This window comes from Lethenteron reissneri, chromosome 42 (genome assembly GCF_015708825.2).
Source record: "Lethenteron reissneri isolate LAM-NWPU_2019-01 chromosome 42, ASM1570882v1, whole genome shotgun sequence".
Lineage (NCBI taxonomy): Eukaryota > Metazoa > Chordata > Hyperoartia > Petromyzontiformes > Petromyzontidae > Lethenteron > Lethenteron reissneri.
The window spans coordinates 8,518,455-8,531,216 of NC_083820.1; the positions used below are offsets into that span (position 1 = coordinate 8,518,455).

The 12,762-nt window shown below is 41.3% G+C and overlaps 1 protein-coding gene across 2 annotated transcripts in view; it reads left to right on the forward strand.

The window, feature by feature from the left end:
* WDR35 (WD repeat domain 35) overlaps positions 1-12,762 on the forward strand; it is a 23,415-nt gene continuing 10,653 nt past the window's right edge. Inside the window, exons 1-17 of one of the 2 annotated variants that reach the window (XM_061568801.1) lie at positions 1-152; positions 1,740-1,857; positions 2,772-2,846; positions 3,004-3,096; positions 3,523-3,651; positions 4,247-4,380; positions 5,428-5,593; positions 6,404-6,549; positions 7,232-7,357; positions 7,978-8,163; positions 9,076-9,108; positions 9,607-9,667; positions 9,856-10,000; positions 10,411-10,480; positions 10,605-10,658; positions 11,241-11,350; positions 12,493-12,751. In XM_061568801.1, the coding sequence (XP_061424785.1) occupies positions 129-152; positions 1,740-1,857; positions 2,772-2,846; positions 3,004-3,096; positions 3,523-3,651; positions 4,247-4,380; positions 5,428-5,593; positions 6,404-6,549; positions 7,232-7,357; positions 7,978-8,163; positions 9,076-9,108; positions 9,607-9,667; positions 9,856-10,000; positions 10,411-10,480; positions 10,605-10,658; positions 11,241-11,350; positions 12,493-12,751 (1,929 nt within the window). In that variant the 5' untranslated portion in view covers positions 1-128. The remainder of the gene's footprint in view (positions 153-1,739; positions 1,858-2,771; positions 2,847-3,003; positions 3,097-3,522; positions 3,652-4,246; positions 4,381-5,427; positions 5,594-6,403; positions 6,550-7,231; positions 7,358-7,977; positions 8,164-9,075; positions 9,109-9,606; positions 9,668-9,855; positions 10,001-10,410; positions 10,481-10,604; positions 10,659-11,240; positions 11,351-12,492; positions 12,752-12,762) is intronic. The other variant, XM_061568802.1, reaches the window with a different exon arrangement.

Below are 12,762 nucleotides of genomic sequence, written 5' to 3' on the forward strand. Positions count from 1 at the left end.
GTGGCAACGGAAACGCCGCGACGAGCTTGGCGGGCGCCCCAACCAGCGCAGCGATTGTTGAAACTTGTTGAAGTATTTACAAATATACAAGAGTTGTTGGCGTAATTGCTGACTTCCTGTGCGCCGCGATGTTTGTCTACTTAAGTAAAAAGGTGCGGAGTTGTTGTTGTTGCTGCTTTACTCGCTCGCTCGTCATTTTGTGGCCAAAGGCCTACCGCGCCGAGACCTGACTGGTGCTAGCGAGATGTTTGGGGGTTTTCAGTGTTCGATAAAATACAATCGAGTGCATTATTATTCTTAGTATTAAAACTAATCTTGTAATGCATCTATGCTCATTGTGTTAGTCTGTGCTGGTGATTATTAAAAAAGTGTTTGTCTTTAATTCGTTATAATTCGCGACGGTTTTTTGGGGGGTTATTCGCTGGTTTATTACAGCATGTTTCTGTTACGCATCGTCGCTTTAAGATGTTCTGTGTTCATATTTTGTTTGTTGTGGTTGCACCCGACTTAAGGGCCGCATGGATCACAGGGCTGTACCAAATAAATGAAACTTGAAACGGAGGCTGATGATCCTGCAGTAGGGTGATCTTGCATGAGCTGTCAACCCATACGGTTTCCCCCGTATTCTTGTACAGGATAATTGAGTTTTCAGGTCCATGCGGCGAACAGCCTTTGCGATACGGGCAAAAAACTGTTTTTGCCTATTTATTTGTGTTTCTCCCTTGTGATGGGACTTTGTAGGATGAACGTTGAGATTTATAAGGGCACGGGGTGACCAATAAGGTCTGAATTTGTCTGTAATAAGGGGTTGACATGTGTGATCTTTGCACGGCTGATGTTAAGATGGAGCAACTATACATTTGACATAATGCATAATGTTATATAATCATCAGTTGATGTTGTCGCACATCGCTACCCCATCCACTGATGATGAATGTCAACAGTGGTTGTCCCATTGACAGGCCTGCCGCGCCATGGGAATGTGTAATTACCACCACTAGTTCAGAGTTGTGCATAGGAGATGAGTGGACAACCGCTTAGTTTATGTACTCTTAAGTTGAAGGGAGGTGACAAAACTGTCAATCGGCAATGTTTGTATGCCAAGGGCGATTATTGAAGGCGGATCGGGATCAAGATGATCGAATGTAGCAGGCTGGAGTGCTTTTTGAAAAGTTAATTAGATCATCAAGAAATACAAATGTGCCCGAAGAACGAAGGTTTCATTCATTGCATATTTCCGTTTACGGTATCGTAAACATGAACATTGACAATGAAAATGAGGCACAAGCTAAACCGCTTTGTAAATAATCACGGAGAGATTCGTACTTGGAATTGAACTGTGCGACAAAAAGAGAACTACCTGCATATGAGAGACAAAGTATTGACTGTTAAAGAAAGTTGATTTGGTCAGGATACTCTTTCTCGTAGGGATGATGACCGATGGACATGACTGGTGACAATGTCAGCCAAAGGAGAAACACGCCTGAGAGGGCGATCACCAGAGAGATGGCATGACAAGATCAGTGCATGTGTTGCCATGAGATAAATTTGGGCCATTGCAAAATAGTGGGAAGGTAGGGAAGGAATTCATCTAGCAGTGGATAGATCAAGGGCAATGATATTAAATGATAATTGAAACAATACCTTATGGAGTTATCGGAGAATGTATTTGGGAGTGAAGATGATTAGAAATAGTTTCCTAATGAGGTTAAATCCTCTGTGTATGCTGGATTCCTCAGATATCTATCCCAAATAGCACCAAGCTGCGCTGCGTGGCCTGGAATAAAGAACTGGGTTACATAGCCTGTGGAGGGGAGGATGGACTGCTTAAGATTCTAAAGTTGGAATCTCAGACAGGTAAGACCAGATCACCAAAGATAGCCCATATTTATCGATAGATTTAGACGCATTGATTTTCATTTAAAACTTGCTCACAGTGGCATTGCAAGGGATATTCGCATTAGCAGTGGTATTAGATAAAGTGGGCTTGTGGTGGGAAGACAAACGTGCAATAGAATAGTAGTTGTACAATGAATTTTGGTATAATGGAATCAATTGTATGAGAAGGGATGGTTGAATCTAAATACATTTGCTGAAATGTAAAAATATTTTTCTATGATTATTTTTGGTGATCAGAATGTACATGATTTTCCCCCGAAATAATTTCAGTGACAACAATTAGTTTTACGAGTCGAAAGAGTTTTGTTTTAAAATTATTCCAAATATACATGACATTTTCAGACAGATATAACATCTGTGTGGATTGAAAATATTCGTGAAAATGTATATATATTTTTTGCTGTGCATGCTATAGCTCACAACTCATGAATTCTGAAAAAAATCCTTTATATGTTTTATTACCTTTACACAGTAGGGGTGCACCATCCCCCAAGCCTGCATGCGACTGGTGTATGATAGTCAAACTGATATGTTTTTTAAATAGTTGAAATGCCAAATAAAGTGCAAAATTCAATGGAATATGATGAGTTTTATCATTCGTGAGCAGAATTAAGATGGTCAACTAAATATGTTTGAAACCCAGATTTTAACAAGGTTGGAAGCCCATATTTGAATCCAGGATATCAGCAGTGCCAGCTCAGATTTCTATAAGAGTGATTCGGCCACCTTTACCTATTTATCTATTGAACAGGATGGTTTTCAAAATCTTAAATGCAGCATCGTACTATTATGAACACGTTTTGCCACCTTCGTGTGTTAAATGGAGATATATAACACGTACTATGTCAATGGTCATTCACCCATGTATGTAGGTGAAGATGCTAAACTCAAAGGGTTGGCAGCACCAAGCAACCTATCATTGAACCAAACTATGGAGGGCCACAGTGGTAAGTCAGAATTTTATTGACACTATAATAATGCTCCCAATTGTGATGAGAGTCGTGGTGACCTAAATTGATTAAATTGAAGCTGTTTTTATGGTTTAATTGAAGATGTTTTATGGTTTAATTGATGATGGTAATAATGCAACATTGGTGTTTGTAGGTGCAGTGCAGGTATTGGCGTGGAATGAGCATTATCAGAAGCTCACTAGCAGTGACCAGAATGGCCTCATCATTGTGTGGATGCTTTATAAGGGTGAGTACTTAGAGTAGTTATTTTAACATTTCATGTTGACATTAATGACATGCTAGAGAACTCAGAAAACAAATGGGTGGCAAGCATCCACCTGCAGTATAACGTCATTGGCACATATCTGTTCTGAACAATTAACCCAGTACAGTATTTGTCCATGATGTAACTGTAATTTTTTATAGATGTTCAGAAATTTGACTATTTCACGTGCAGGAATGTGTTTTTTTATAACTCGCACACATTTGCTAAAGCAGAGTAACGTGTTTCTAAAGCAGAGTAATGCATTTCCAGTAACCTATTGAACTATTATGTTCGATCGAAGTTTATATATCTGACCTTTACACAAGAGCCACCTATATTTCAATCCCCAGTGAATCGGATATTCGACATTGTACATTATATTAATAATTACTATCTTGACAAACGTAGGCTTGTGGTACGAGGAGATGATCAACAACCGAAATAAGTCCATGGTGAGGAGCATGTGCTGGAACCTGGATGGACAGAAGATTTGCATCGTCTATGAGGATGGAGCTGTCATTGTGGGATCGGTGGACGGTGAGAGATTTGCAGGAAATGTCTTTGGCAAAAGGGTGAACTTGTATCTGCAAGCCTTATAAGGGCATATAGTATAGGCAAATAAGGATTCAGCCTGCTCCACCCCATTTTTAATGGGACCAGAACAGAAATTGGTATTGCTGAAGGTAGCAAAACTTTAGTAGTATATCGACAATACAAGTAAATTATTTGATAACCCACTCATTTCAAATGGTTATGTTATTCACTGTTATTGGCCACGTAAAAAAATTGGAACCATAAGAGTGATGCCATCTCATGTGGTACCGGGAAGTGAAATACGGTATCTGGCCTGGGCTCATGAACTACCAGTGCAATTTGGGGACAATTATTCTCTGTCTTGTTTGTAATGTTTCGTCTGACTTTGTTCTTTCTAGTTTTAACTTGTTAATTTCCAAAGCCTGAAGGCAATACTGGCATATAATTTTGAGAAATTGTTAACAGTTCATACTTACACAATTTGCTACATGTATTGTGAGTGTAAGATTAATTACATTCTGACGTTTTAAAATAACCTTTAAATATGACTTTCCTGATGCTCACTCTTAAAATAACAAAAATGCTTTGTGCCATCAAGGAAACCGCATATGGGGGAAGGAACTGAAGGGCATACAGCTTTGTCACGCTGCATGGTCGCCAGATGGACGGACGCTGCTGTTTGGGATGGCCAATGGAGAAGTCCACATCTATGACAACACGGGCAACTTTGTGGTCAGCTTCGCATCATTGGCAAAGCACCCTGGTTCTGACGGGCATCAAAGCTTGAAATATTGGGGCTGATGAGCTTTTACATGTCATTGAAATTCCACCTTGCTGTCTCAAGCATATATATATATATATATAAGCAAGCTGCATTTGTTTAGGAAAACTCTGGACTTTTTTTTACCCGGATTTCATTAGTAGCGTCAGGTTTGTTAAACAAATGCTGCTAAATTTTCAAATGTCATTGGTAAGGTTACTCCATATAAACTGCAGGACCCCCACACGCATTCAGCAAACAGATTATTCACGATCTCAATTAAATAATCTGCCAACAATGGCCAATTTTTCTTCTATTGGCCAATTTTATCTCCTATTAATCATAGAAATTTAACTTGGGTTTTGAGGCCCTCTAGATACCTATAGTAGTGCCACAGTCAGATTCTCTAATAGAAGATGCAATTCAACAGATAAATCTAGGCCTTGTTTTGTGCATGCATACCTTTACTACTTGTCCTGGGCTATACAACACAACTCTGAAATGTCGTGAGAGATGTTTTTTAAATTTTTTATCGTGTCATTATGGTCCTCTTTTTTTCTCAATAACAAAGTTTCATATTCATATCAGATGACCTGGGAAACAGCTTAGATGATGTATCTACAAAATGAGGTTCATTTACCTTTTGGGTTGTTTATTTATTATTTTATGTTGGAGGCAGTTGCTAATTTAAAGGTTGGTGAGATAGTGGACATCTTCAGGAATAGCTTGGTGACTATTTTAAATGCTGATGGTGAATTGTGAAAGCAGGCATTGGTGTACTATGTAGTCCGTGGTTTTAGATTGGTGACTGCAGTCACACTTTTGGCTAGTCTTAATTTCTGTTGGTGTAAGTAGATATCTGCAACTGCCATGCATTGTTCTTAATTCAATACAGACCATTGCCTTGCAAGCTGTTGTTCTGTGCCATCTTCCTTTGAGGTTTATCGACGTGTTTCAATGTTTATAATGGCAATTTGGGCGGTTGTTTCATTGTCACTTTTTATCGGGAACTCCCACAGGCCAAGATGTCGCTGCAGTGTCTGGCAGAAGCGACCGGAGTTGTGAGCATCGCCGGGTTACATTGGTACGATGGGCGGGAGGGCTTCGTGGACCCTGGCTGTCCCTGCCTGGCCATCTGCTTTGATAACGGGCGCTTCCAGATCATGCGCCATGAAAACGACGAAAGTAAGCTTCTCTTTGACATCGATGAACGCTGCTGTCGCCATGGGTTGAATTTGTCCTTGGCTTGTTTTTGTTGCCTTCCTCGGACGTACATTTATAGGTAACAAATAACGTTGCTGATGTTACAACTGAACAGTGCTTCTGCAAACCTTAATGGGACCTTTGTTGATCCTTGGTTGAATTTTAGGATGTTTGGGTGATGATTTTACACTGAGAGACAGAAAGCGGTGCCCGTGGATTTGAAAAAATATTCAGTTTAGAGGCATCATATTGACTGTTAAGAAAAGTAAATTGACTTGGGAAAGACATGTCACAAGAAGAGATAGTGGCAGCCAATAGAGGCACTATGCCACGAAGATGGAGCAATGATAACCAGTTCATAGGCAGGTACAATATGGAGTGTTACTTCACAGGACCGAGAGATGGAAGTGGTTTGTAGAGGTTTGTAGAGGCCTTCATATATCAGTGGATTGATCATGGCTGATGATCATAATATGCTTATTGAAAAAGGTTACCGTATTCTCCAGATTAAAACGTGCACTTTTTTCCACTGAAAAGGAAGGCAAAAGTTGGAGGTGCATCTTATTATCCGGTAGGTATTTTTGTTGGATCAAATTTATATCATTATCGAGCACAAGTTTGGGGTGTGTCTTTTCAGAGCATCTTTTTACCTGGAGAATACGGTAATGTATGCAGATGTGAGAAAACATATCTCTTATTTTTTTAAGATTACATGTAAGTTTGCATTCTGGGGTGTTGCTGGGCAGCACACAACAATCCGGTTATTTATCTCTGCATCTGTGTTGGGCACAGAGCCTGTTCTGATAGATGCAGGCATGACGGTGATGAGCATCCAGTGGAACCACTGCGGCAGTGTGCTGGCTGTGGCCGGATCACAGAGAGCTTATGGCCAGGATAAGGAATTCAACTTGGTGCAGTTTTACACGCCATTTGGCGAGGTGAGTGATTCTGAGTGACAAGCTCTTACTCAATTCCGTCAACAATGCAGCTGGTGTTCTACCCAGTAACATTTTTGGCCATAGTTTGGCCTACGGCCAAGTTACCATGAATGTGCCCGATTTTATCAGATCTCAAAATCTAAGCAGTTGTGAGCCTGGATAGTTCTTTGATGGGTGACCACCATGCATAGCCAGTGTTATAGGCTCCAAGGCTGCTTGCTGTGCAGCAGAAGATAGTGTGGCAAAATCTGTTGTATTGTGTTTCTATGCTTCCACGTATATACTCCGCATCTTCACCAACCCTGCATTGACCAGCTTCGTGAAGTATGGTAAATTATCCCCTGCAACTCGCACGGCATGTGGAGACCCTCATTCAGCAATAGATTGACAGGGGGTTGTACATTTATAATGTTGTAATTTTGCCAATTGCTAACTAGCACTCTGTGCATCTAAAATAAATCCAAACTATAATTATGTTGAATATGCTTAATGGCTAGATTGTGTGATTCACTATCGTAAGGTCGCAAGTTTTAATTTAGACTGCTGTCCCAGGAATGTAAATGAGAGATGACTCTCTCCACGTTTTTGTTGAGCAGGAAACCACGTTGACTTTTATTTAGTATGTAGGGTAGGAGCCCGTGGTTTCGCCCTGTGTGAGCGCATTATGCACATGTCCCTGCAGCACCTGAGAAGTCTGAAGATGCCAGGGAAACACCTGTCTGCCCTAGCCTGGGAGGGGGGCGGCCTACGCATCGCTCTGGGTGTTGACTCCTTCCTTTACTTTGCAAACATCCGCCCAGATTACAAGGTAATCGGATTGCTTTCGCTGGAGCCACACTTGCGCACAGTGTACAAGGCTGCCACAAGCCCGTTATGCAGTGCATTGAAATCCACAATCCAATATGCTTGATCTGGATGCTTACCAACTCAGAAGGAAAGTGTGTTAACATTAGCTCTGTCCATATGTCCATTTGTCTGTAGCATGGGGTTAGAGTAACTCTCTTAAATATGTTCCTTTATATGTACAATTTTAGTTTCTTTTGTTATTCTGGACTTACCCTGTATAAAATCGGGAAATTCACTAAAATGTTACCAAAAACATGGCAATTAAAAACCCAGAGATAATGGGTGAGGATTTACCGCCACTGCGACAATGTTGCACTCCGTATGTGCACTCGCCTCCCATATAATTACCTGTGACAATCTTAAGATGTCACATATATATGTTAAACTTCTTTCGCACCGTACATAGCCAACTGTGCTAATCGGAGGTGCCATGTGACGTGTAACGTCTCATTCTGTGACTCGGAAAGTATCGTTACAATCACTAATGAAATAGCTGCGCTTCCGAGGACAAACGCTTGTTGGAAAGCAATGCAGGCTCTCACATAACGTGTCACTGCCCCGCTCCCTGCATTTCCTTCACAGTGGGGCTACTGCTCCAACACGGTGGTGTATGCGTACACCAAGCCTGAGCGCACGGAATACTGCGTGGTGTTCTGGGACACCAAGCACAGCGAGAAGACGCTGAAGTATGTGCGCAGCCTGCTGTCCGTGACGGCGTGTGGTGATTACTGCGTGCTGGCCACGCGCGCTGAAGACACTCAGGCACAGGTGACGATCCGCCTCGCTTGGCAGCAGTGCACGCCTTGCCTTGCAATGGTCTTACCTTAAAAACAGCCTCTTGTTGCTGATTACAGTCACTTCATGATCATCCATGGATTTGCCCCCTGTATACCGCTTCAGTTTCATCTTGATATTTGCCCCTTTATGTGACCTGTGCTCCTGCAACAAGGGATTCCTGTCAGTGCCCTTTCAATCTCCATTCAACGGGGGATTACCCCGGTTAGTGTTTCCCCCGTCTAGAATGTTCCTCTCCTTGGGTATGCACACTGCTGAATACCTCATTCTGTTCGAATCGGGGATAAAGAATTTCTTAATTGCATCTGCCCGTGACTGTCTCTTTGTGAAGTGTCTTCATAAGCAGCCTTATTGTGTCATGTCCTTCTTTGTCATGTAGACTTCTTACATTTCTAATTTCTGCAAAAAAATCCCAATAAATACGCTGTTTGTTTTACCAGGCCACTCATTGTGCATGCCCCCCCCCCCTTCCTTTACATCATCTTAAGATACAGTCATGTTTAAACTCTTTGTAAATACAAATTGTATTATGTTATGCACGGCGTGTTAATTGGGCTGCTTGTGCTGCTGATTGTAGTCTGATGGTGCAACTGCATTCATGTATTAATGTTCGTGAATATCTCAGTTCATAGAAGCAGGATGCATAGCATCATGAGTCTTATATTCCACGTTTAATCACATTAACTCGAACGGGTATTTGCAAAAAAACTGTTGTAAATTTCCAAGAAATCGTTCAACATGGCATCATGCAGGGCGTCTCAAGTGTGGCTGAAAATGTGAATTGAGTTATACCATTTGTTTAGCTAAGTCTTTGTGTAGTGTGTACTAAATATTTAATTGGTGCATTTAATTATGATTCTGTCTTATATTTGCCTTGCAAACAAGGAGGAAGGCGTAACTGATTCTGTGGTTGATATGGTAATTTCCTTATTATATTTTCCATTTCATCATACGGTATATTATGTATAAATCTGAACACTGCTGTGGATGTTGCAAGATAATACTAAAATCCCAATTGTCATAAATAAGAAATGTTCCACATCAAGCACATTATTCATTGCTGAACATTGACTCCATATTTCTTTGACGTTCATATGTGGTGTTTCATTGTCAGTTCTGGCAAAGAGTAGAGCCAGCTTCATATCTTGACTAAACGTCTTGGTGAATTTTCTTATGATTGGTAGTGGAAATATCGGCATTTTTTTGACAAAATCTGAACAAAATGAACATTCCATAATATGCGAATCGTTTTCTATACCTCAATCACCACAACAGACACCACCATGCCAATATCAGTGAGGATAAGGCATTGGTATATTTAAACTGTAACTTAAGACATGACCCTAATCAACCTAAGCAGATTGATGTTGCATTTTATCAACCACTGTAGATGTCTGTTGTAACTGTCCTCCACAGTACGTCCTGGTGCTGTGCAACTCTATTGGAACTCCACAGGACTCCAAGTACATTGACATTGGTAATTATCATTTCTTATTGGTACAGCCGTGGATTAACGTTTGCGAATGAACCCCACCGGCGACCAGTTATTGAAGCTGATTTAAAGTTTGTAAGACGAGTATTTAAATGTGTGTCAAGTTTTATACGCCGATGGTCTGGCCATCTCCCACGTTACGGATGTTGCTCTTTATTAAATCTCTCTGACAGAACCTCTGTACGTGGCCATGACACACTCCCACGTCATCGCAGCATCCAAGAACGCTTTCTACGTGTGGCAGTACCGTGTGGCGAAAAAAATAACCGGCCTGGAGATCAACCAAGTGGCCCGGTCTCGTCGTGACGGCAAAGAGAAGTAACCAGCTCTATGCCTCTATATTTATGCTACATTGTTTTACATTCCTGTATTTGTCACGATTTTGGATTCGATTATTTTTTATGTGTCCAACTTTTAATTTTTAAAACAGTTTCTGGACACAGAGGCCCAAAGGCCCAACATGTCAAGCAACCAGCATCAAACACCACTCTCAAAGTTTCAATAGACAAGAGTTTACACATTTATTAAATTGAGCAAGGTTATAAGAGGAAACATTAGAAGGAATTCCAAACTTGATGTCATTGTTAAAGACAGTGCCCCGTTGATGTTTGCGGTAAAATAAATTGCCAATGTCTCGTGTGTTTGGTGGTTGCACATTCAGACCTCTTGTAAGATACACATAAATGAAATTGATGATGATAATAAGGAAAATGTTGTTTCTCTTGAAGGATTTTTCACGTGGATGACCAACCTACAGGAGCTGTTGATAGCATGCCGGACATCAGCAAAGCAACAACTGTATGCTCTTTTTTTTATCACGGGCGATACTTAATATAGCACATGCTGTTTTAACAACACACTTGGTTGTTGACTTGGTATGTTTTGGTGAATGTGCAGGATAATGCCTCCGTTTTCCTTGCAGGCAACTAAAGACCCAATTTGCTGCATCACAGCTTCAGACAAAACCCTGCTCGTGGTCAGTTCCAGCAACCAAAAACACCTCCGATTAGCACTGGTGGCTACACACGCTTCGAAAGAAGTTGAACATACATATACATAAAGGATGTTTTTACATTCGACCACAAAGGTCAAATTTCTCTGCCATCACCATTTGCCGAGTAGAACTTTTAAAGCAACAGTGAGTGATTATACAAAATGCTTTTATGTAAAAATAATGTAACGCCTCTTCAGGGAAGTGTAGCTGGAATGCACATTGTGCCTTTAGATCTACTACCTTCCATCACTGTCATTAACGAGATGCATCTGTAGTTTTTGTATGTGGTGTTTTAGGCATTAACAATTCACCTAGCTTTCTGTCGTGACGGATTTGCGTGATTTGTGTATATGAAGAATTCGCATGTGCTCTGTCTTGTGTGCTATTAGCCTAAAAGCAGCAACAACGTATGACGTGCATATCAATTTGCAAAAGTCACAAATAATCGATTCTTACGAGCACAATTCAAAGTCTACTGTGAGTATAAACGTATATTTGAATTGATTAATTGCTACATTGTTACGTATTACTATATTGCGTCTTATATATTTGTTTTTGTGGCAGGCAAGAGAGTCGGGCACCCTGCAGCGCTACAGCCTGCCCAACGTGGGCTTGGTGCAGAACTATGTTGCCTCTGCCCGGCCATACCGCCTCTCCCTCAACTGCAACTCCACGTAAGTGCACAAAGAAGCATTGAGAGAAACGTGCTTGGAATTACATGTAGAGATAGAGAAACACATGAATTAGTGTACGTGCACGTATGTATGTTGAACTTCTTTCGCAGTCTACGCAGTCAACCATGCTAATCGGAGGTGCGGGTAAAAGACAAAAAAATAAACACGAAAACACAGATTCATGACATCATTCAGACGATTAATAAAAGTGAGCTTGGGAAGAACACGTTACTGGAAGCAATAGTGGATGATAGTCAAGAGTAATGACGACAAACACAATGCATCCAACAGGACATCCATCAAGGAAACTGAGTGATGAATCGGCTTGTGTGCTTATCTCGCAATATTTCGAGAGATGGTGGTGGATTGGGAAGGCCTTTACCCAGCATTTCGATTGACCGTGGTTGATGATGGCTATGATGTAAGGGCCTGCACATCTACCTCGTGGCATTGTATGCCCTTATAGGCTAGAATGACAAGTGTATAGACTGCCGTTACGCACTAAGTTTTAATGATCCGCATTATATTTAATATTTGGCTTTGCGAAGACTATTGAAAAAAATTATTGGGAGATGCATGTTTATACGAGAATAATAATTGAACGATGCAAGAATAATTGAGAGATGCATGTTTGAAATTAAACGTAGAGAAAGAGAAGTACATGGTTCTGAATAAAAAAATAATGCAAATCAGAGGCGTAAAATTGACTATTAATAAACGTAAGAGAGTTTGAGCAGCGTACATTGCGAGAGGGTATGATTTCTGGTGGACAAGATTATATACAAACTGGCAGCCAAAGGAGAGATTGTGCCCACCGTTGAGATGGATCAATGAGAGATACGTTTAAGTGTAGGAGTGACGTGGATTGTGGCATTGCAGGACCATGAGTGGTGGTGATTAGATGGCTAGGTCTTCCTCTGACAATGTATAGACACAGGAATATGATAATGAGGCTGTTGCAGTTGTTGACGATAACTTTAGAATCGTGCTTTTATAATATTTGGCTGCTATAAAGTTCCTCGTGATAATCCACTTCATTAAGCAAAAATTTGTGGCCAGGTCGCTTCTGAAAAAAGAGGTATATAGCTCAGTGGGCCTTACCTGGTAAAATAAAAAAAAGTTTAGTTTTTTTCTGTTATCAGCCGTCTGGCAGTGGTGGACATCTCAGGCGTGCTTACCATCCTCGACTTGGAGGCTGGCGGCTCACTGATGGGCTCCGAATCTGGCTCGGATGCGGGAGGTGGTGCAGGGGCAACGGGAGTTGCCCCAGGGCATCCGCGGGACCCCATCGGGTTCGAGCGCAAGGACGTGTGGGATGTGCGCTGGGCGGCCGATAACCCCGACCTGTTTGCGATGATGGAGAAGACGCGCATGTATGTGTTCCGCAACCTCGACCCTGAGGTAAGCTGGAC